At 46.4% G+C, this 23,407-nt stretch overlaps 1 protein-coding gene and 2 long non-coding RNA genes across 6 annotated transcripts in view; 2 read left to right on the top strand and 1 right to left on the bottom strand.

Moving 5' to 3' along the window:
* The window catches only part of LOC309855283, a 9,466-nt gene extending 7,697 nt beyond the window's left edge, over positions 1-1,769 (top strand). The window contains exons 2-3 of the long non-coding RNA XR_014306713.1: positions 622-835; positions 1,030-1,769. This is a non-coding gene — a long non-coding RNA (uncharacterized lncRNA). The remainder of the gene's footprint in view (positions 1-621; positions 836-1,029) is intronic.
* Positions 1-5,286, bottom strand: part of ADRB3 (adrenoceptor beta 3) — a 17,313-nt gene extending 12,027 nt beyond the window's left edge. For 2 of the 3 annotated variants that reach the window (XR_014306704.1, XR_014306705.1), the window contains exon 1: positions 3,901-5,286. Coding sequence is in view for 1 of the 3 variants with exons in the window: in XM_082715438.1 (XP_082571564.1) it covers positions 3,901-5,100 (1,200 nt within the window). In the remaining 2 variants the exon portion in view is untranslated. Of the gene's footprint in view, positions 1-2,525; positions 3,205-3,900 lie in introns of those variants that run through there. The other variant, XM_082715438.1, reaches the window with a different exon arrangement.
* On the top strand, positions 4,403-23,407 carry LOC309855279. 2 transcript variants are annotated; one of them, XR_014306707.1, is made up of 3 exons: positions 4,403-4,493; positions 5,438-5,643; positions 22,759-23,407. It is a non-coding gene; the product is annotated as an uncharacterized lncRNA (long non-coding RNA). The 2 variants fall into 2 exon arrangements; XR_014306708.1 differs by lacking the exon at positions 22,759-23,407 and adding an exon at positions 7,348-8,493.

Raw genomic sequence — 23,407 nt, 5'->3', positions numbered from 1 at the left:
GGCCTTAAGAAACCGCATTTCTGCGGTCCCTCTGGAGACCGACACGGCCAAACCCACACCTGGTGTACCTCCTATCACCATCAGGGGGCGACCAGCACCGCTTATTCCCGCAGCGGGGGCCGGTGGGGGCGGGGGGAGCAAAGCCGGAAGCCGCGAAGCTGTCTCTTCCTTGGACTGCGGACTGCCTCGCGGAGATTTAGGCGAGCCAGCCATCCCAGACACACTCATTCCCCCTCTAAAGGCAAGAGAGGAGAGAAAGTCACCCTTTCTCCCTTTACTTCATAGATGAGGACGCTGAGGAAAGCGTCTTGATTTTCCTTAATGTCATCATTAGATTGCGTCCTGGAGTTTCTGCTAATCTAACTGAGGTGCCTATTATGTTTCAACTAATTGGCCTGCGGTGGACCACATCCAGGGCTTTTTGCATGGGGTGGGGGAGAGCATCAGCTGTACCCCTCCCCACTTCTGGAGAGACATGCAGGCCCCCACTTCTGGAGAGACATGCAAACACAGATACAGATCTGTAGCCTGGAAGCACGAGGGGGGTCGGGGCAGATGATTGGCTTTCAGGATCAAAACCTAAAGGAGCACTATTTCCATGGCCTTCACCTGTGCCCCTAGAATGAAAGGGGAGAAGCTGCCCCTACTCTCTAAGAGCTGAAGAATGAAGTTGGTGTGGGATGGTAGCCCCATGAGACCCACAGTCTGCAACTACCACCGTCCTCCAGAAGAATCTACCATAGGGAGAGTCCTAGGAAAAGCCTGTTCTCAACCTCCTCCTTACCCTAATTCTGCCTGCTCCTTAGCAGTTCCACCTGATGACCTAATGCAGAAGGTAAGTCACCTCTGGAAACCCCAGTCACTCATTCCTTCTCCACTGAGCCCCGCCCCCTTCACCCAGTCATTTCTGCCCACACCCACCCCTGTTAACAGACTCTGGGAAAGCCGGGGTTCCATGGGCTCTTTCCTTCTCACTGGTCTGTAAGTCTTCACTTCTCTAGGTTCGAAGCATGGTTGTTTGTCTTCCAGAGTTCAAGTGCTCAGGCCCTGTGCTAACAAAAGCAGCCTGCTCAGCATCCAAGATGTAAATCGCCCTCTGCCTGACACCTGGCCACAAGCTGCTGGAAGGATGACCAGAATGGCTGACTCCCCATCTGTCAGATGCCCTGGTGACAATTTGCAGACAGAGTCCACAGCCCCGTGCAAGTCTAAACACTCTAAAAGGGCCTGACAGCTGGCACATGGGTGTGTGTCAAGCAAGACACGGGCAGTATGAGCTCTTGGATAAGGTTCAAGGACATTTCTATAAACCAGAGCCCCACTCCTCCCCCCGACTCCCCAAATCATCCTTCTTCCCTGCCTAGGACTGACTGGACAACTTTCCTCGGTAATGTTGGAAAAATATCCAGAGATGGAGAGATGAGCCCCGGTACTTACTCCCTGGCCAAAGCAAGACTTCCTTCTCCCCTAAGGATTCAAAAATGAAAGCCTTGCCAAGAAACCTCCAGCACCGCAGACCCCAGAGATCTCACACAGTTCTGGATTGAGAAGGAGAAAGTCATCTTTGGTATGCAAACATCCGAAGATATAAAACCTGGGCTCCTGGAAAAAAGGAGCTGCAGAGGCCAGGTCCAATGCACAGGGAACACCCATATGTGGAAATCCACTGAGCTTATCCTCAGCGCAGATCAAAGCTTTGTAACTCTGGAGCCCCGGACCCTAGCAGGTACATTGCCCCTCGCTGTCACACAGTAAACATTTGATGATTTACTAGCCATCCTGTAAATCAGCTGGGACAATGCTCTCTGCTTATGGAGTTTAAATAAGAACTCACAAAACGATTCAGTGATTTCCACAGAAATTTTCTTTCCATAGGAAACTGCCTGATAAAGTTCTTAAGAATTGGAATAAGGGGGGGGAAATCATCAACTGACTCAAACTTGTAACTCCAGCTTTACTTCAAAAGGATAACTTTGATTTCTGCAGCCCAGGAAAGGGAGAGGTTGTAGAAAGGATGGGAAACATCAGAATATATTTATAACCAAAGACATTTGCCCAACACAAACAATGTTCTGTGCCTCCAGACACACACACACACACACACACACACACACACTCACACACACACACACAACACTAGACAAAACTGGTTCCCCATGGCAATGGGATCTTACAAATGCACCCCTGGCTTATAGCATGGGGGCTGACATACACCCCATGTGCCCTGATCCTGAGCACAGCAAACTGTGTCCTCCTAGGAGCACTGCCCTCAAGTCCGTGGGCAGCTTGGCTTTGCTCCCCACTTGTAAGTAGATTCCATGAATTTTGGAAAGATGGGGATATAGGAGTGGCAAAGGCTCAAGCTCACTCCCTTTCACCCAAACAGACTTTTCATCTTTTCTTTCACCCCGATTAGGAAGAATGGGACAGGGGTTAGTCCTAATTTATTGTGTCTGCCACAAGCCAGCTCTAAGAAGGGAGTAAGGGGATTATGGGGGAAAGAAATGGAGAAAAGAAGGCAGGAGATGAACCACATTTGGTAATATTTATTAATTTGATGTTCCAAGGAAGAGAAGGGATCCATTCTAATGGTTTGCCCTCCAACAACCCCCTCCCACCCCCGCAAAACCCTGAAGAAGTCCTTCTGGCACCAAAGTGGGGAAGCTAGTGCTTAGACATCCCTAGTGATGGAGTCAGGGACAAAACCCCAAACCCGGAACTTTTTTAGCTTTCTGCTCCCAGCCTAGGTAGGCCCCCGAACCTGAAGAACACTGTGTGGTCTGTCAGGTCCAGGCAGCAGAAGGAGTGGAAGGAGGAGTGCTCTCTTTGCCTTAAGCGCACAGCATGGAAGTGGGCAAGGTCACAGGTGCGCCTCCAAAGCTAGTCCTGAGCTCCAAGGGCAGCTGAGCTCAGGCTGCTGGACACTTCAGCTGCTGAGATAGTGGTGAAGTTCAGGGATGGGTTTAGAAAACTCTCAGAGAGACAAGAGGCTGACAAAAACCCGCTTGGTAAGGATTTCCCCTCTCCCTTAAGCCCCCCCTCCCCATCCCAAGGCCAAGTCATCAGTTTCTGGAAGTCAGATTTCCAGCTGAGGCACTCCACAGGGCTCATTCTAAACAGGGGCCAGAGGCTTTCCAAAAGTTCTGGATCAACAGAGTTCTTTCTCCTCATGGCTCAGGACCTAAGAAATTCCCCCAGGAAGCCCTAGAAAAGGGAGATAACATATCTTGGGATGAGGGTCACAGGGTGGGGACAGGGGCACTAGAGGAAAGGAGTAAAGGTCAGGGACCCTGGAAAGCATCTGTAGGTAATCACACAAATTCCATTTGGGCTGGGCTCCACCCAGCCACAAAAAACCCACCCCCAACCCTAACCCAGCCCTGCTCCTTCCAGGGAGAACCGACACTCACTCACGGGTTCCCCCACTCCCGTTTATCCTTCACACCCAAGTGGTTTCTCACTATCACTCCTATGAAAAGCTATCAAACTTTTCAAAGAAACCAGAGCTGAGACCGAGAGTTTGGGAAGGCCTCCAGTCTTCTCTGCAAGTCAAAGCCGGCCCAAGTGGTGGCAAGAAATCTGGGAGGCCAAACAACTGAGCTAGAAAATCTAGAGCTGACCCGGCAGGCTCAGGAGACAGACGCACTTCCTGAGGCACACAGGTTGGGTCCTGGGTTGAGAAACAATCCGCTGCGCTCCTTTGCTGCAGCCCGGGGGGCGGGCGGGGGGGGGGGGGAGGTCCTGGGTTCCATTTTGGTTCCCTACTCCATGCCTCCCCTTCTTTCGCTGTAGAGACCTCTCCAAACCCACCTCATCCTACCGAACGCCAAACTCGAAATGACCAAAAGGAGACACAGAATGCTTCCTATCTTGAGCCGCCTGCCATCTCGCCTCGGTTACCTACCCGTTGAGCTGTGGGCACTGCCTGGACTCCGCGGGGATGGCCAGTGCAGCAGGGGCGCCCGAGGGGTCGCCAGGCAGGGAGGCGGCGGCCTGGTGCTCCTCACGCCGACAGCGGCACAGGAGACGGCGGAAGGCGCTGCGAAAGTCGGGGCTGCGGCAGTAGATGAGCGGGTTGAAGGCGGAGTTGGCATAGCCTAGCCAGTTAAGGGCCAGGAAAGCCGGGCTGGGAACCAGAGAGGGGCCCCCGAGAGCGCGCATCACGTTGGCCACAAAGAAGGGCAACCAGCAGAGAGTGAAGGTACCCATGATGAGACCCAAGGTGCGCAGGGCCCGGTGTTCCCGGGGAGGCAGAAGGCGCGCGGGCCGCCGACCGTAAGAGGGCACCCCTGCGGGCGAAGCGTACGGCCCAGCTGGGGCGGGGGACACAAAGCGCGACGCAGTCGGCGGAGACTCCTCGGGCGGGAAGCGGCCCAGTTCCCGGCGCAGCAGGCGCAGTTGGCGCGTAGCCACGAGGAAAACGCGCGCGTAGACGAAGAGCATCACCAGAAGCGGGAGGTAGAAGGAGACGGAGGAGGAGAGCAGCGCGTAGGGTATGTTGGAGGCGAAAGCGCAGCAGTGGGGATTGGAGTGGCAACGCTGTGCCTCGGCGTCGGCTCCCACGCGCCACCATTTGCTCATGATGGGGGCAAACGACACCGAGGCGGACACGACCCACACCAGCACCACTGCTGCCCGGGCGCGCCGTTTGGTGACCAGCGCACCGTAGCGCAGCGGGTTGGTCACTGCCAGGTAACGGTCCACGGCTAGGGCGCACAGGGTTTCGATGCTGGCTGTCACACACAGCACGTCCACTGAGGTCCACAGCTCGCAACCAGTGGCTCCCAGGGGCCAGTGGCCGGTCAGGGCCAAGGTGGCCCCCGGCGGCACTACTAGCAGTCCCACCACCAGGTCTGCTGTGGCCAGCGAAGTCACGAACACGTTGGTCATGGTCTGGAGTCTCGGCGTCCGGGCGATGGCCACGATTACCAGCAAGTTGCCTCCCACGGTGACTAGCACCTCCAGCGCCAACAGCGCCCCCGCCAAGGCCACCGCCCACGGCACCCCTGGCAGCCCACTCGCGTTGGCAGTATTGGGCGTCGGGGTGGGGGCAGCAGGCCACGAGGCCAGAGAGCTGTTCTGGTGAGACCACGGAGACATTCCCAGGGCGTGCGTGGGCCGGGAAGGAAAGAGAGAGGGGGTCTCCCTTCTAGATGGGTCCCTTCCCCCAGCTCAGGGGAGGGGACAGCAGCAGGGCGTGGGAGCGATTTCCTCGGCCTGGGCCATCTTCCCTAGTTGACCGGGCGAGAATGCTCAGCCTCCCCCCCACCCCACCCGCTTGATGCCACCGCTTGGGGTGGGGTAGTAGGGGGAGGAGTGGAGGCCCTTAAAGGGGCAGCGGCCAGTAGTCTCGATGCGTGCCGGGCGTCAGGAAGGGAATTGGAGGGAGGGGAGGGAAGACAGATGGGTGCCTGAGTTTTCCTTTAACTATGTCTAGAGCCCCGACACCTGGACTTCTCTGCCACGTTGTGCCCACTCCTGCCATACCACCGCACTCACTCAGCGCAGCACTCCGTCAGCCCTGATTTCCTGAACTCTGCACCAGTTTCCCGGGAAGATCCAGCAACGACAGCGGCTGATGGGTGACGAAGACCGCTCCCTCCACACCAGTGCGGCCACCACCTTATCTTGTTAGAGGAAAAGGTAACCCACCCAGGGCAAGCAAAATGATCCACGGTAGCATCTCATCCACTTGAGTGTCCTTCTCTAAAATATTGTAAGTAAAAGAGGGCAAGACCTCAATTCCGATGAGATTTGGGCCCCTTTTTCTTCTCTTATTTCCTTTACCCTCTCTGCCCCTCCGGTTTTCTATTGTCTTTTTGTTGTTCTTGTTCTTTGCAGTTACTGGAGAAATTCGACATTTTTCCAGGAGTCTTTAGCATTGCCTACTCATTTAAATTTTGATTTGGCTTCAAGTAGTCCCGGATGCTGAGAGTTTCAATTTTTGCATATCTTCCCCATTGCCCATAGTCCCTTCTGCACACTTTTCCACCTAGACAATTTCTAGACGGTCCCTTATTTTAAAATTCTTTAAAAATTTTTAAATTTCAAAATTCTTTACAATTTTCCATTTAAAAATTCTTCAAAGACATGTGAAAGTGAACGGACGGGTGTGAGGTTGAGGCATGAAGCCTATCTACCGCCCAGCCACCCACAAATCTTCCATCACTACCCTCCCGATAGTAAAATATTCACTCTACTTCCTTGAAAGTTTTATTTATGAACTTTCAAAAATTAGACGATGTTCAGCTGAGGAATTCACATGTTGCATCTTCTATTGTGTGGAAGGATAGGCCTGGTTTGTTGTGTTTTGGTTTTTGTTTTTTGTTTTAAGATTTTATTTATTTGAGAGAGACAGAGATAGTGGGAGAGAGCATGAGCAGGGAGGAGAGGGAGAGGCAGGCTTTCTGCTAAACAGGGAGCCTGAGGCAGAGCTTGATCCCAGGACCCTGGGATCATGACCTAAGCCAAAGGCAGAGGCTTAATTAACTGAGCCATCCAGGCACCCCAGGCCTGGTATTTTAAGGCCTCTTGAAGTTTTTCCAACAGCCCCATCAGAGCCTCCCTCACCTTACAAGCCTAAAACTCTTTCTCTCCCCCAGACTTCAGGCTGTTTCTGCCAGCCAAGCTCTCCCAATCTCTAAGCCAGTTGCTGTCAAGCAAGGTGTGGGGAGGTGAGGCTGCAAAGAAAACCCCTGGGTTCAAGGTGAGAGGCAGGAAGACTTAATACCTTTATTAAGTTCTATCAGAGAACCTGATCCTGGAGCTGTCTTGCTTCCTGGCCTGTAACAATGGGACAAAAGGGGAAAAATTATCATGGAAAATGCCTTCAGGGCCATACCCTCACATGTCTCATTTGAACAGCTCTATATTTCAAAAGAACACTCTATAGTCACTGGTGTAAGCAATCCCTCTGGGAGGCTGAGCCAGGGGTTGGGAGGGGACGTGAGGACCTAAAATTATCCCTGAGGAGAAAGAACCAGTTTTGTCTCCCAGGGACCCAGCAGCTCACCCACAAGCAGGGTTTGTCCTTGGCCCCCACACCAATGCCTTCCACATCCATGCAGTACCCCAAGCAGGTCTTTGGATCCATGGAGCTGCCCAATGAGTAGAGGTCCAGAGCCTAGCCTCAGCCCCCAACCCCCCAGTCCCGCCCAAGTGATGCAGGCCCCACTTGGCCTTGAGTCTTGGCTATGGCCTCCTGCAGGTCATCAGGGCAATCAGTCCCCAGTTGGGTTTTGCAACACCTCAGAGTGTTGCCAGTTATCTCAAAGGGGTATCATAAGATTCTTAAAGAATAATCTCTAAAACAAATACATGTCATTTCGCAATTTTTTTTTTTTCCAGGACATCAGAGTTGGATAAGTGGGCAAGGAAGTCAAGCAACTTCAAAGGATGTCATTGCTTTAGCGGGTGACCTCGATATTCTGACCAAGGGTCTAAAAATGTTTACATTTTCAAAAAAGACAAGATTTCCCAAGCCACATGAGTATGCTTGAGTTGGGGGACTGATTAGGCCAGTAACCGAAGGAGAGCATGAACAGAGGAATTCCAGGCCCCTGTTGGAGAAGGCTTTTATGAGCAAGCAGAGAAATGCTTAAGCACCTGGTGTGCTTCCCTCTGCTCACTCCCCAGTTCCTGCTCCCATTTCTCGTCTGGCCTCCCCCTGCCAAGGAGAAGGGCTCCCTCCTTTGCCACTTTGTTCTCTCTTTTCTGGGCTTTTGTGTTATTTTCACTCAATCTTTTGAATAGGTAATGCATTCATGTTATTCAGCCATCAAAATGCATGTTAGAAAGTCGCCTTCAGGGGCACCTGGGTGGCTCAGTGGGTTAAGCCTCTGCCTTCAGCTCAGGTCGTGATCTCAGGGTCCTGGGATCGAGCCCCACATCAGGCTCTCTGTTCAGTGGGGAGCCTGTTTCCCCCTCTCTCTGCCTGCCTCTCTACCTGACTGTGATCTCTCTCTCTGTCAAATAAATAAATAAAATCTTTAAAAAAAAAAAAAAAGAAAGAAAGAAAGTTGCCTTTCTTAAGGGGTTTTCAACTTCCTTATGAGTAATCACCCTTGGTCTCTTGTTTTCTCTTCCAGTAATATGTTGTAAACAAGTCAATACGAATATATGTGTTTTCACTCTCTCCTTTCTACACAGATGGTAGTAAATTATGTCCACTCTTCTGCACCTTGCTTATTTTCACTTAATGTATATCAGGAATCCTCCCATACAATACACAATAGCGTCCCATTTTTAATATTTCATCGCATAGTTATACCATACCCTATGAAACCAAATGGTCACTAGTGGATATCCAGTTCATTTCCAATTTCTACTCATAGATGATGTTGCACTGAACCACTTGAAACGTGTCCTTTCACATGTGTATGACTGCATTTGTAGAACACATTCCTAAAGATAGAATTGCTGTAGCATAAGGTACATATATTTGCAATTTAAGATTTATTGCCTAATTACCCTCCCCAGACAACGTACCCATGTATACTCTGGCCATGGCCAGATGGAGAGTGGAGGCAAGTGACCTGCTGCTCTGGGAGATTGTCCAAATGACTGGCCCCAGGGGACTTAGTGCTGCCTCGTCTGTAAAGGTCATCCAGCTCTGGACAGAAGCACACATTGCCCAGGGAGAGCTTTACCCTGGCTCTGGGCCCCAGATGACCTTTGTTCTTTGCCCTTGGAAGCAGACAGTGAATGGGGGCCTCTGAAGCTGCCAAATGCAGACCCCCCGGACTGTTGATGTGTTGGGGGTTCCAGGCATGCAAACAATCCTGTAGTGTAAGAGGGCAGTTGTGTGATTTAGAATACATGGTCAGTAGAACTGGAAGAGGCAGAGGCTGCCTGATGGGTAGAAGTTCTGATAACGGGGTTGTGGGGGTAAGGAAGGGGGGTGGCTGTCCCTCCCTTGCTTGAGTAGCTTGTGGTCAGTCTTGTTTTTTTTTTTAAGATTTTATTTATTTATTTGACAGAGGGAAATCACAAGTAGATGGAGAGGCAGGCAGAGAGAGAGAGAGAGGGAAGCAGGCTCCCTGCTGAGCAGAGATGCGGGACTCGATCCCAGGACCCTGAGATCATGACCTGAGCCGAAGGCAGCGGCTTAACCCACTGAGCCACCCAGGTGCCCCGCTTGTGGTCAGTCTTAATGCACATCACAGCTGGGTGTGTGTGTGTGTGTGTCTGTGATAGGGTATAAAAAAGTGTGGGGAGTTCAGACGACTGAGGCTTATATCTCCTCCAAGACTACGTATGTTAGAGGTGTTCATGTGTTAGAGGTGTTCTGGTCTATGATTTGTAATCTCTCCATTTTGCTTTAAAGTTGTTAAAAGAGACCATGAGTTCATGGTGGAAATTTCTTCCCTTTCTTTACCCTGCCTATCTCCTCCAATTAGTCCAGGGGAATAAGATGGTAGTGACATAGAATCAGAGATAAAGGGGTCTTAAAGATCAAATCCAACACAACATTGGATAGAATTAAAAGGCCAAGGCCCAGAGGGGAAACTGAGTCTTGGCCATGATCCCACAGTAAAGCATTCCTATCAGATGCACAGGCATCCAAGGAGCTGGATCCTTTTCCAGAGCACCTCTCTGTAAGTACTCCCCCAGCCCCCCAACTCCCCAGCCCCACTCTCAGCTGGGCCCCGGAATAGACCACTGCCCTGCCTCTGGAACCGAAAGGAAGCTCCTAACCTAAGACTTCCCTTGTGTTCTGTAACACAGCATAGCCAATTCTACACACATCTGATATTTCCCAAGGAAAGGAACTTGAAGGGAGGCAGAGAAAGGGCCTCCATTCTTGGGACACAAAAGGTCCTCTGGTGACTAAGTGCTACCCTGGGACAGACTTTATACAGGCAGAGAGAGAGTGCACATTGAGGATTTTCTAGCAATGTCTTTTCTGTTTGTTTCTGGCCATCAATGGAAAAAGAGACCAGGAAATATTTCCTTCACTCTTGAAGGAGAAAAAGACATCCTTGTTCTAGTCTCTTGGTTTTGTTTTGTTTTGTTTTAAGATTTTATTTATGTATTTGAGAGAGAAAGAGATACCATGCACAGAGGCAGAGGGAGAGGAGAACCAGACTCCCCACTGAGCAGGGAGCCTGATGCGGGTCTCGATCCGGGGACCCTGGGATCGTGACCTGAGCTGAAGGCAGACACTTAACCAACTGAGCCACCCAGGTGCTCCACTGAGTCATCATTAAGGTCCTTGACTCCAGGAGAAGCTGCTCCCCAGGGGCTGGGAAAGGTCACACACCCTACCTGCAGCCCAGACAAGACTTCTTTGGAGTTCAGTAAGGCACCATCTTCCAGAGAGGTAGGGGAAAAATCAATCCATTGTGGGAGGGAGAGAGCATGAGAGGGGTACCCACCAACCCACAGATAAGTTTCTCTCCTGGCCTTCCAGGCATACTGCTTTGGCTGATCTCTTTGCACCTCCTTTCTTTTTTTTTTTTTTTAAAGATTTATTTATTTATTTATTTGACAGAGAGAGAGATCACAAGTAGGCAGAGACAGGCAGAGAGAGAGGAGGAAGCAGGCTCCCTGCTGAGCAGAGAGCCCGATGCCGGACTCCATCCCAGGACCCTGAGATCATGACCTGAACCGAAGGCAGCGGCTTAACCCACTGAGCCACCCAGGCGCCCCACACCTCCTTTCTTTGATCCAGAGAAAGATTCCGCTTGGAGGAGGCCAGATCCACCACACCTCTTGGATCTGTGATCTCCCTCCTTACTCTTCCCTGGGAAGGAAAGCTCAGACAAGGCTGGAACTGGTCTGGCTCAAGAGCCTGGTACTCAGGTGCCTGGGTGGCTCAGTGGGTTAAGCCCCTGCCTTCGGCTCAGGTCATGATCTCAGGGTCCTGGGATCGAGGCCCGAATCGGGCTCTCTGCTCAGCAGGGAGCCTGCTTCCCTCCCTCTCTCTCTGCCTGCCTCTCTGTCTACTTGTGATCTCTCTCTGTCAAATAAATAAATAAATAAATCTTTAAAAAAAAAAAAAAAAAGAGCCTGGTACTCAAACTGAATGTGATCCAGCTGCTTCGCTCACATCAACCTATCCTTTCCCCGAGGAAGCAGGTCCTGAGGCGAGGGTGGCTGGTGCCCAGGAAGGAAAGGGAGAAAAACAACCAGGGTGGTTTCTCCTCCGACAAAGAAACCAATGCCTCACAAGATCTGACCCGTCCAGCTGAGCCTGGAACAAGGAGTCATGCGGGCTAGAAAGAGTAAGGAAGCCAAGCCGCACGAACCCATCAGGGGAAAATTAAGTCTGGGGGTAGCTAAGATCCAGATGCCAGGCGAAAGGCTGTGGCAGGGGAAAGAGGAAAGTGTTTCCTGTTTTTGAAGAAGTCATGGGTGGGGAAAGGCCACTTTTTTTTCTTTTTTAAATCCCAAGAGAAGGCAAGACATTTTGCTTCTAGGCAGGAGGGGACTCTCTTCCCCTCTTATGATAAATGGGCAACAGGAGGAGGAGGAGACATCCTCAGGCTCTCCATTCCTCCTGATTCATCAGGCTGGACCTCTTGGGTAGAGGTGTGGCAGCCTGGGTCTCTCAGCCTCTCAGTCACAGCTCTGCATACTTTCTCTTGTGCCAGTCCCCAGGGAGAGTCAGGTGACTAGGACCCTTTCTACTCAGGCAGAAAGCTCCAAGCCCCAAAGAAGGACATGGGGTTTCACTTTATTCCTCTAGTGCTGTGGTAGGCAGCTTTGGGCATAGGCCTTGGATAGGGTGGCTTTATCCCATGAGAGAAAAAAGAAAAAGAAAGAAAGGAGGGCCTCTCTTGGAGATACCAAGGTGACATCTTAGAAGGGAACCTGCTGTACATTTTACCCAGCTGCCCAGGAGCAGACAGGCCCTTTCCCACCGCTGGTGAGATAGCTAGAATGTAACCCTCTGCACTCAAGCCCAGGTCACACTTGTCAACTCTCACATGCCTGAGCTTGTCCCCAGGAGTCCTGGGCTTCTGCACAGGTGTTGCTTCTTGGAGGCTCCACAAGATATTAGCCGAGAGGTAGCTGGGATATTAGTGAAAGGAGGCCAGATGATCAGGTATCTTTTACAAACTGCAATATACAGACCAAGTAGGAAATTATTCGGGGTTGCAAAGGAAATGGCACGATGAAGCTGGGAAGCAAAGCCAGTTATCCTGGGTCTCCAGCCTCTGGCCTTGGCTGGCGGCTGGAGAACAGTTTGGGGTTTAGGGTAGGGGAGTGGAGGTGCAGAGAGGGCTGGAGACCAGAAGCAAGATCATTAACATTGACCTCCTCTGCTTCCTGGAATTTGAATTGCCCCTGACACCCCCACCCCGCCGCCGCCCAAGGAGATGAAGGAGTTAATGCAGTGGCGAAGAAGTGTGTAGAAGAAGAATGGGTAAAGGAAGGGTGGGATTCGGAGCTGGAGCTGCTCCCGTCTGGGTGGGGCTGTGCTCCTCCAGACCAGGAAGGAGGGCTTTGTTTATAGGGGTACAGTTTTTCTCCAAGCCCAAAGTGAGAAGGTCCTGGAAGGGTGGCTAACAGAGAGGCAAGGAGGAAAAAAATGTAAACAGTGGTAAGAATGTCTGCTCTCTCCTGGGAGGTGGGGCAGTGGAAGACAGCCCTGGATTTTTTAAAAGGTTCTTCCTTTTTGGCATCTGTACCCCATTAAAATATCCCAAATGATGCCAGGGACACTCAAAGCCCAGGGCTCCTGTAGGTCCCAGGGCCCTCTCAGAACCACAGAGTACCAAGAAGAAATGGCATTAGGAAGGAAAAGAGTCCTTGCTAGGCGGGACCCCTCCATTCCTTCATTCCCCTCTCAAGGAAGGAGGAGGAGGAGCCAATGGACCAATTGGAATCTGTTTCCTGTGGCACCACGGTTAGGGTCTGAGGACAAAAAGGAGCCATTATTCTTGCAAACCAGTTGGAGAGCTGCTTACCTTCAGTTCACTACAGGTGTCACAGGCACACACACACACACGCACGTGCCCATAAGCACACCCCACCTTCAGAGGCATGCACACTCAGAGATCCGTACACGCAATCTACAGAAACGCAAATACTCAGATATACACCAAAGAGAGTCGTCACAGCCATATGCAGACCCAAGTGTGCCCGGCTGAAGTCCACCACCCACAGATGCAAACCCGCACCCCCACACCAAAGCCCAGAGTGTGCACATAGGCACCCTCCATCTGGTGGGCTGGGAATGAAGCCACAAACCACACAGCTACAAGAAGCTCCAGCCGAGCGCAGAAGCGGAACCAGGTCAGAGGCCAGCACCCTTGGCTGCATCTCTCTCCACTCATCTCTCCGCAGTGGTGCTAACAGCACGAACTCCAGGTCCCGAGTCCGTCGTGGGAAAGTCCTTTTAAAGCATGAAAGGCAGCGCAGGCTAAATTAAACCCAGCCCCAGTCCTGCTTGCTCAGAGGGAACCAGTCACTGGCTAGCCAGCTCCCCCCATTTCACTGTCATTGGTCCCAGGGAAATTCCACAGGCAAGTCCTTTTTTTGGAAGAAGATGTCTTAGAAAGAATGCCTGCCCCATTGCATTGATTATCCGTCCGTCAGCCCTTATGGCCCACAGCCATTTGCTGGGCACCAGGCTAGGTGCTGGGAGATGCCAAGAGCTATCAGACATGGGAGTGCCCTTCAAACATATTCCACTCTGGAAGGTGAGACTTACACACAAGAGAGTAACAGCCACGTGATGAGGACAGAAGGGTGGAAGTGGACATCAGTGATAGCCAGATTCTGAGGAAGAAGAAATTGCTTCCAGATGGGGGTGGTCAGGAAAAAACTTCACAAAGATGGGAATTGGAGTTGAGTGTTCAGCAGCTTATTGAGACAGAGAAAGGCATGGAAAAGGAAAAATGGCATCCCGGATGGTAGGACTGGCATAAGCAAACATTCTGGATTGGTGTGGTTTCTTTAAGCTGCCTTGCCTACCTTGGTTAATACACCAGGCACATTGGAAAAGGGCCCACTGACATTTATTCACTGTTCTTAGCCTCAATCCTGGATGCCTTACCCTTATCCATTTATTCCTACTTACATTCAAACTTACAGATATGACATTCATTGAATTTTGGTTCTCTGCTCTCATTTTGAACTTGGCAAAAGGTAATACCTTCCTATTGAAAAGTTTCCTCATTCCCAAGGCTAGATATCCCACCAGTTTTTCTTGAACACTCTTTCCCTGACTGACTTGCCCCCTTCATCCACTATCACCTCCTCCAAGGGTAGCTTTCTAGCCTAAGAGGATGGTGAGGAATCCCCTCTGGAGAAGTTCCCAAGGGGGATTTTTCCTGGGTTCAGCTTCCAAGATACTGTAGCATACCAGGAAGAACAATGGGTCAAAAAATGTTGTTGGATGAAGAGCTTGTCTGACTCAGAAGAGTGTGTGCCTCTTGATCTTGAGGTCATGCGTTCCAGCTTCATGATGGGTATGGAGATTATTTAAATAAATAAATAATTTTTTGATTAAAAAAAGAAAATACTTGTTTTTAGAACCATTGTCAATCCTCCTGTTTTAAGGATGATATAACATGATTTCAGGAAGATAGAAAGTTGCCTTCCTTCAAGGAAAAAAAATCTTCTTAAAATTCCATCATTATAAGTGTATACTTTTTACTGAGGCTTATATTAAAATGAAAAGACTCTGAAGGGGAAAGTCCCTGGGTCAGTTATACTTTGGGATGAATGATTTTACAAGATGCTTTCCTGACAAGAGTTTGCCCAAGGGGTAGGTAGAACATGTGAAGATATTTGACAATCTTAGGAACAAGGGGAGAAATTTCTTTCTGCATGGCCCAAGTGTGGGCAGTGTTTGGGGGAATGAGCACTTTGATAAAATGGGTGGGATGGTCCCTTGTCTTTGAGCACTTTTCTGAAGTGATGTCTCACATGATAAGCATAACCATGGAAGTGCAGCAGAATGAACCATAATCTTATTGTTTTTTAAGATTTTGTTTATTCATTTGAGAGAGAGAGCACACAAGCAAGGGGAGAGAGAGAGGGAGAGGGAGAAGCAGACTCCCCGTTGAGACAGCCAGGGGGCCCAATGTGGGACCTGATCCCAGGACCTAGAGATCATGACCTGAGCCGAAGGCAGATGCCCAATCATCTGAGTCACCCAGGTGCCCTGAACCATAATCTTCAACGAAACTTTGAATCAAGAAACATTCTTGGGGGGACATCTGGTTGGCTCAGTTGGTAGAGCATGATCTCTTGATCTCAGGGTGGTGAGTTCAAGTGCCATGTTGGGCACAGAGACTACTTAAAACAAAAGTCTGGGTAAAATAAGATGGAGGAACTAAGGGTTCAGCATTCTGAACACTAGACTAACTAGTCATAATCATGATTACATGTAAAATTAAAATAATAGACCTCTGGAGAGTCAAAGTTGTAAGGTGCTTTGACGGGTCATTCCGGTCAATGCCCTACTTTTACAGATTGAAGCTTAAGAGGCAATTGATTTATCTAAGATCTTACAGCATGTGGCTGGTCTCCAGGTTCTTCACTCTTGGATGTGTTTCCTTTATACCACACTGAGTTTCAGAACCAGAAAAATGGACTTTGAAAATATATCTTTCATTCTGTCTTGGCATATTTGAGTTCATTTAAATATGTTCTTCTTTGAAACTTCAGCATTCTCTTATGAAATATGGATGTAGGTAATGATTGTCAAAAGCTGACAAAACCATTAGGTGAGAGCTGAAGGAGAGTTTTATAATGAGCCAATTGGACTGGCAATACCCAAACCCAATAATCAATTTTAATTGCCAAAAGAGAGACAGCCAGATTTTACATGCCTCCCAATGTAATGTGATAGAAGTGCATGGCACCTTGACTAAGGGAAAAAAAGAGAGAGAGAGGGAGAGGGAGAGAGAAAAGACTTAAGTTACTAAAATCAGAAATGGAAGAAGGGACATTACTACCAAATTTACAAAAATAAAAGGGATTATAAAGGATTATATGAACTATATACCAACGAAGTGGAATATAGATGAAATGGGCAAATTCCTAGAAACGTAAATCTCTACCAAAACTGACTTAAGAAGAAATAGAAAATTCGGATAGATCTATAACAAGGAGACTGAATCAGTAACCAAAACCTCCAATAGGGTGGAAGGATGGGTTAAATAAGTGACGGGAATTAAGAAGGGCACTTGTTGTAATGAGCACTGGGTCTTCTATAGAAGTTATGAATCACTAAATTCTACACCTGAAAAAAAAATTCTACACCTGAAACTAATATTACACTGCATATCAACTACCTGATATTTAAGTAAAAACTTAATGCAGTCAAATGCTCTACCTCTAAGTAAAAACTTAATGAAAGGGAAAAAAAAAAAAACCTTCCCAGCAAAGAAAAAAACAAAACAAAATCTTACAGCTTCACTAGTGAATTCTACCAAAGGTTTAAAACAGAATTAATCCTAATGCTTCTCAAATTCTTCCAAAGATTTGTAGAGAAGGGAACACTTCCTAACTCATCCTATGAGGCCAGCATTATCCTGATAAAAGCTAAATAAAGATTACAAGAAAAGAAAACTAGAGAATAATGTCCCTTGTGAATATAGATGCAAAATTCCTCAACAAAATACTAGCAAACCAAGTTTAGCAACATATTAAGAGGACGATATACCATAAATAGGTAAGATTTATTACAGAAATGCAACATTTGAAATCAATGTTATATATGACATTAATAGAATGAAGGAAAAAAAACACATGGCCATCTCAACTGATGCAGAAAAAGATTGATGTTGACAAAATCCATAACTTTTTCATAGTAACAACCCTCAGGGGCACCTAGGTGGCTCAGTTGGTTAAGGGTCAGCCTTTGGCTCGGGTCATCATCTCAGGGTCCTGGGATCAAATCCCACATCAGGCTCCTTGCTCTGTGGGGAGCCTACTTCTCCCTCGCCCTCTGCCCCTCCCCCAATTCATACTCTCTCTCTCTCTCTATCTCAAATTAAAAAAAAAAATCTTTTAGAAAATAAGAACTTTCAATAAACTAAAGATAGAAAGGAATTTCCTCAACATGATAAAAGATTGAAAGCTTTTCCCCTAAGATCAGGAACAAGATAAGAATGCCCACTTTACCATTTCTATTCAACATATTGCTAGAAGTTCTAGCCAGAGCAATTAGGCAAGAAAAAGAAATAAAAGGCATTCTAAGTGAAAAGGTAAACTATCTCCATTCACAAATAACATGATCTTACATGTAGAAAACACTAAAGTATCCACACACAAAAAATTGTTAGTGCTAATATATGAATTCAGCAAAGTTGTAGAATACTAAATCAACATGCAAAAATTCATTGTATTTCTATACACTACCCCTGAACAATCCAAAAAAGAAATGGAGAAAATAATTTCATTTACAATAGCATCAGAAAGAATTAAATATTTTGGAATAAAATTAACCAAGGAAGCAAAAGACTTGTACACTGAAAGTTATAAAAATTGCTGGAAGAAATCAGGAAAGCCTTAAAAAAATGGAAAAAATCCAATGTTCCTGGATTGGAAGACTCACTGTTGCTAAGATGACAATACTGTCCAAAGCAATCTACAGATTCAAGGCAATCCCAATGGAGAGGTGTGTGGCTGGCTCAGCGGAAGAGCATGTGAATCTTGATCTTGGGCTTGTGAGTCTGAGCCCCACACTGGGTGTGTAGAGTACTAAAAAACAAAATCAAAAACAAAACCCAATGGAAAAAATGCCAATGATGCTTTTTTCATATTAAGGGTGACTGGGTGGCTCAGTCAGTTAAGCATCCAACTCTTGATTTTGGTGCAGGTCATGATCTCAGGGTCATGAGATTGAGCCCCGTGTCAGGCTCGGCACTGAGCGTGGATCCTGCTTGAGATTCTTTCCCTCTCTCTCTGCCCCTCCCCCTCAAAAAATTAAATAAAAATAAAATTTAAAATAAAATAAATAAAATTAATATGACATCTCAAGAAACTACAAAGAGGCGAAACAAACTTGAAAAGAACAAAGTGGAGGCTTCATACTTCTTGATTTCAAAACTCATTATGAAGCAACAGTAATCAAAACAGTGTGGTACTGGCATAAAGACAAATATGCAGACCAATGGAATGGAATTGAGAGCCCCAAAACGAACCCTCACATGGTCCATGGGTTGTTAAGAAGAGGGCACAATCATTCAATAAAGAAAGAACAGTTTCTTCAACAAATGATGCTGGGGAATCTGGGTATGCACATATAAAAGCATCAACTTGGACCTTTACATTACAATTGTTAAAATCAAACACAAATAGAAACCAAACTTGAAAATTCCCTGAGCAGACAAAACCAGTTAAATCATACAAGCAAAGCTTAAATTAGCTTATTTTGCAAGACAAGTGAGACTAACTTGACCTGAGTCACTTCTTGCTTATGCCTCTGAAAAACATAAGCAAAACTTAAAACCCTTCCCCAAAATTGAGGTAACCACTAACCAACTTCCAAGATTTAAAAACTTTCTAACATTGTAACCAATGACTGAGAAGAGTAACAGTCCCTGCCCTCTCACTATATAAGCTGCTTCATGACAATATACCTCTGAATCTCATTGCATGTTTGGTTTGAATGCTCCCAGTTCACGAAGTATCCTCTTTGTGTGTGGACAGTAAACTTCTACTAATTACTTCTTTGGTGATTCATTGGTTTTACTTCTGCTATTTCTGAACTTTGACACACTATATACAAAAATTAACTAAAAATGAATCAAAGACCTAAATTTAAGAAGTAAATCTGTAAAACTTAAAAAAAAAAAAAACCCACACAGGGGAAAATCTTTATGACCTTAGATTTGGCAGTTTCTTAAATATAACACCAAGAGCACAGGCATTAGGAGAAATAGATACATTCATTGGACTTCGTTAGAATTTAAAAAAATTGTGCATCAAAGAACACAAAAAGAGAGTGTTTGGGGTGGCTCAGTGAGTTAAGCATCTGCCTTTGGCTCAGGTCATGATCCCAGCGTCCTGGGATAGAGCCCCACATCCGGTTCCCTACTCACCGTGGAGCCGGCTTCTCCCTCTGCCTGCCACTGTCCCTGCTTGTGCTCTCTATCTCTGTCAAATAAATAATAAAGTCCTTAAAAAAGAAAGAAATCACAATCTTCAGTGTAGGAGAAAATATTTGTAAATCATACATCTGTTAAAGGTTTAACATCCAGAATCTATAAAGAGCTTCTGCAACTCGACAACAAAAAGACAAACAATCCAATTTAAAAATGGGTGGGGACGCCTGGGTGGCTCAGTTGGTTAAGCAGCTGCCTTCGGCTCAGGTCATGATCCCAGCGTCCTGGGATCAAGTCCCACATCGGGCTCCTTGCTCGGCAGGGAGCCTGCTTCTCCCTCTGCCTCTGCCTGCCATTCTGTCTGCCTATGCTCGCTCTCTCTCCCTCTCTCTCTCTGATAAATAAATAAAATCTTTAAAAATGGGCGAAGGACTTGAATAGATATTTGTCTAAAGAAGACTTACAAATAGTCAATAAGCACAGGAAAAGATGCTCTATATCATAAGTCATCAGGGAAATTCATATCAAACCCACAATGAGACAGAACTCCATACCCACTAAAATGGAGACATAATTTAATTTTTTTAAATGGAGAATAACTAGTGCTGAAGAGGGTCTGGAGAAATTGAAACCCTCTGCTTGCTGGTGGGAATGTAAAATGGTGCAGCCACTGTGAAAGAGTTTGGCCATTGCTCAAAAATTAAACACGGAATTATCAGATGACCCAGCAATTCCACTCCTAGGTATGCACACAAAAGGATGGAAAGCATGAACTCAAACAGGTACTTGTACACCAATGTTCATAGCAGCATTATTCACAAAGCTGTCAGCAATCCGAGTGTCCATCAACGGATGAATGGATAACAAAATGCAGTATATACATATATATGTACAATGGAATATTATTCATCCTTAAAAAGGCATAAAGTTCTGACACATGCTAAAACATGGATGAAACTTCACAACATTGTGCTAAGCAGAATAAGCCAGATACCAGGGGATGAATATGCTATGATTGCCCTTACATGAAATATCTAGAATAGGTAAAGTCATAGAGACAGGAAGTAGATTAGAAATTACCAGGGGTGGGGGGGGGGGCGACTGGGTGGCTCAGTGGGTTAAAGCCTCTGCCTTCAGCTCAGGTCATGATCTCACGGTCCTGGGATCGAGCCCCGAATCGGGCTCTCTGCTCAGCGGGGAGCCTGCTTCCCTTCTTCTCTCTCTGCCTGCCTCTCTGCCTACTTGTGATCTGTCTGTCAAATGAATAAATGAAATCTTAAAAAAAAAAAGAAAGAAAGAAAGAAAGAAATTACCAGGGGGTGGTGCACCTAGGTGGCTCAGTTGGTTGAGCAACTGCCTTTGGCTCAGGTCATGATCCTGGAGTCCCCGGATCGAGTCCCACTTTGGACTCTCTGCTCAGTGGGGAGTCTGCTTCTCCCTCTTACCCTCGCCCTCTCACGCTCTCTCTCTCTTTCTCTCTCATTCTTTATCTCTCAAATAAATAAATAAAATCTAAAAAAAAAAAAAAGAAAAAGAAAGAAATTACCACCGGCTGAGGGGACAAGAAAGGGAGAGTTAATGTGTAATAGGTACAGAGTTTATGTTTGGGGTGATGAAAAAAATAAAAAATCATGGTAATGATTACACAATATTATGAATGTAATCAGTTTCACTGAGTTGTCCATCTAGCAGTGGTTACAATAGTAAATCTTATGTTATATATGTTTTACCACAATTTTAAAAATCTAAAAAAATTGAATAAAAATATGAGCGAATCCAAGAAATATGAACACTGAAAGGGTATTTGATGGATATTAGTTACTGATTTTTTTTTAAGGTATGATGATGTCATTGTGGTTATGTTTTTTTAATAAAAAGCCCTTCTTTTTTAACAATACTGTATAATTATAGGTGAACTGGTAGGATCACTGAGTTTCACTTCAAAATGATCCAGTGAGTATATAGACAAAATAAGTCTGACCATGTATTGACCGTTCTGGAAGCTGGGCAATGGGTAGATGGGAGGGGAAATAGTATCTCCCATACTTTTGTGTTTATTCAAAATATTCCATAATAAAAAGTGATAACAAACCCGCTAGTCATTCTAAGTGCTCTACATATATTACTACATTGTAAAAAAAAAAAAAAAAAAAGACACAAAAATTGAGATCTTATAAGAATGAGATAAACAGGGGTACCAGGGAAGCTCAGTCAGTTAAGCATCTGCCCTTGGCTTGGGTCATGATCCTTGGGTACTGCAATGGAGTCCCACATCATGTCCTGGCTCTCTGCTCAGCGGGGAGCCTGAGCGGGGAGCCTGCTTCTCCCTCTCCCTCTGCCCCTCCCCCCACCCCACTCGTGGCTGTGTGCTCTCTCTCTCCTTCTCTCTCTCAAATAAATAAAAATAAAATGTTTTAGAAAAAGAATGAGAAAAATATAAACAATATTTTAAGATTTTATTTATCTGTCAATAATTCAAAAGTTAGTTCTGTGCCTGCTAACAAGATGTTAGGAATAAAATGGTCCCAAAGCTAGGGTTTCAAATGTCAGACCAGGCACCGTAGCCTCAAACTATTTGTAGTTACTCTTTTGAGTTCAACTGTACACCTACAGAGAAGTTCATCATTAAGTTTAGAGGATGTGAAACCAATTTCAAGTACTCTTCTTAATTATTGTTGCTTTTTTTGGTCAAGATTGAAGTCAGATTATGGTGGTTTTTTTTTTTTTAATCTTGTCATGTGGCTGATGAAGGGCTTGTTCTAGGGTAAGAGAAATGTACAAATTCAGATATGTAGAGGAAATGGGGGGTGGGGAGAAGGGCGTAAGTTCTGATGCAGGGGAGGCAGGGGTAAGGGACGGCTTTCTGAGGGAAAGGATGCTGTTAGCCAGATGAAAGGAAATAGGCCATTCTAGGTAAAGAGAACAGTCTGGAACTTCATAAGCTGAGATCTGGGGGCATGAAGAAGTTGGTGGATTCAGAGAGCTATTTGTTCAGTATTGCTGAGTGTAGAAATAGTAAAGATAGTCTTAAGAGTTTGGGGGGTTTTTAGGTTTTGGTTTGGTTTAGTTTGGTTTGTTTTGGAGGGTGGGTGGCTGTGTTACAGTTGTTCTGGGCACACCTGGAAAATCCTTAAGGGAACAAACAAACTGAACTGAGAGGCAAAGTTCTTCCCCACAAGAAAACCTGTTCCTCAACATCGAAGAGCATCCAATAGGGTTGCAGAGAACGCCAGCCCCTGACACTCCTGGACTTAATCCCACCCAAGTACCAAGTAGGAGTCTCTGCAGAGGCCCATGAGTCATGCTTAGTGTCCTGAGAAATACTGGGCATTAAAGCAATTGAGCAGCCACTGACCAGCCAACCCTTTCTAAAGAGACTTCTACTAATATCCTTAATGTGGAGCTGAACCCAGGGATGCAAATCTGCTCAAAGCACTGACCAGCTTAGTTGGTCTATTTTGAAGATTCCAGCCTCTAAAACCAGTGGGAAATGAGAAGCCACCGGATCATGGTAGAAAAGATACAGGGAGATCTCCATTTCAAATCTGCTTCTGTGATAGCCACACATGGACTGATCTCTTTGAAGGAAAAAGAAAAGGAATCAAGGTGCTGAAGTCAGGAAACACATGCACCAAAAAGGAGCTTAAGGTTCATGGCACCATCTTAGAAACCACCAGTGTCTGCATGGGGCAGGTGTGATGGGATTGACTATATAAGAATATTCCTCCAATTCTGTTACTTCCTAAAGGTCTGGCAGAAGTATGAAGACCAAGATCTAGGTCCTTATTCTGAATGAGGACCCATCTGCCTCCCTCAGTGAGCACTTTGACAGATCGAGAAGCTAAATTCAGCAGAGTGAGAGGACCCTACCTTTATCCTTGAAGAACTTCAAGACCGTCGGTTCCATGTCTGTTGTTTTGGTGTTGTTCTACCTGTAACAAAATTGCTGGTACATGTACACTCTTTTCTTATACAAAGCAAAAATGAAACTTCATTGACTCTTCCTATGTGAAACTTAAAAAAATTTTTTTTGACGGTTCATTGACACAGAGAGAAGTAACAGAAGCAATTAAATTAGGGATTCTTCTCCAGTGGCCCTCAGGTTCACAAAACACAAATTTTGTTGTCCTTGCTTTTCAATAGTGATGCTGAAACAGAATCTTCAAAGTTGGCTTCTCTTACCCAGGTTTTCTAGACCAGGGGCTGGCAAACAACAGCCCAGGAGCCAATTCTGGGCCACCATCCATTTTTTTTGTATGACTTGAACGCTAAAGGAGTTCTTAAACTTTTTATGAGTTGAAAAACAATCAAAAGACCTATAGTCAAAAATATATATACTGTACACTTAAAATTTGTTAAAATGACAGATTTCATGTTAAATGTTTTTAACCACAATA

Source organism: Mustela nivalis (assembly GCF_964662115.1).
Source record: "Mustela nivalis genome assembly, chromosome: 20".
Taxonomy (NCBI): Eukaryota; Metazoa; Chordata; class Mammalia; order Carnivora; family Mustelidae; genus Mustela; species Mustela nivalis.
This window is presented reverse-complemented; position numbering and strand designations above follow the sequence as displayed.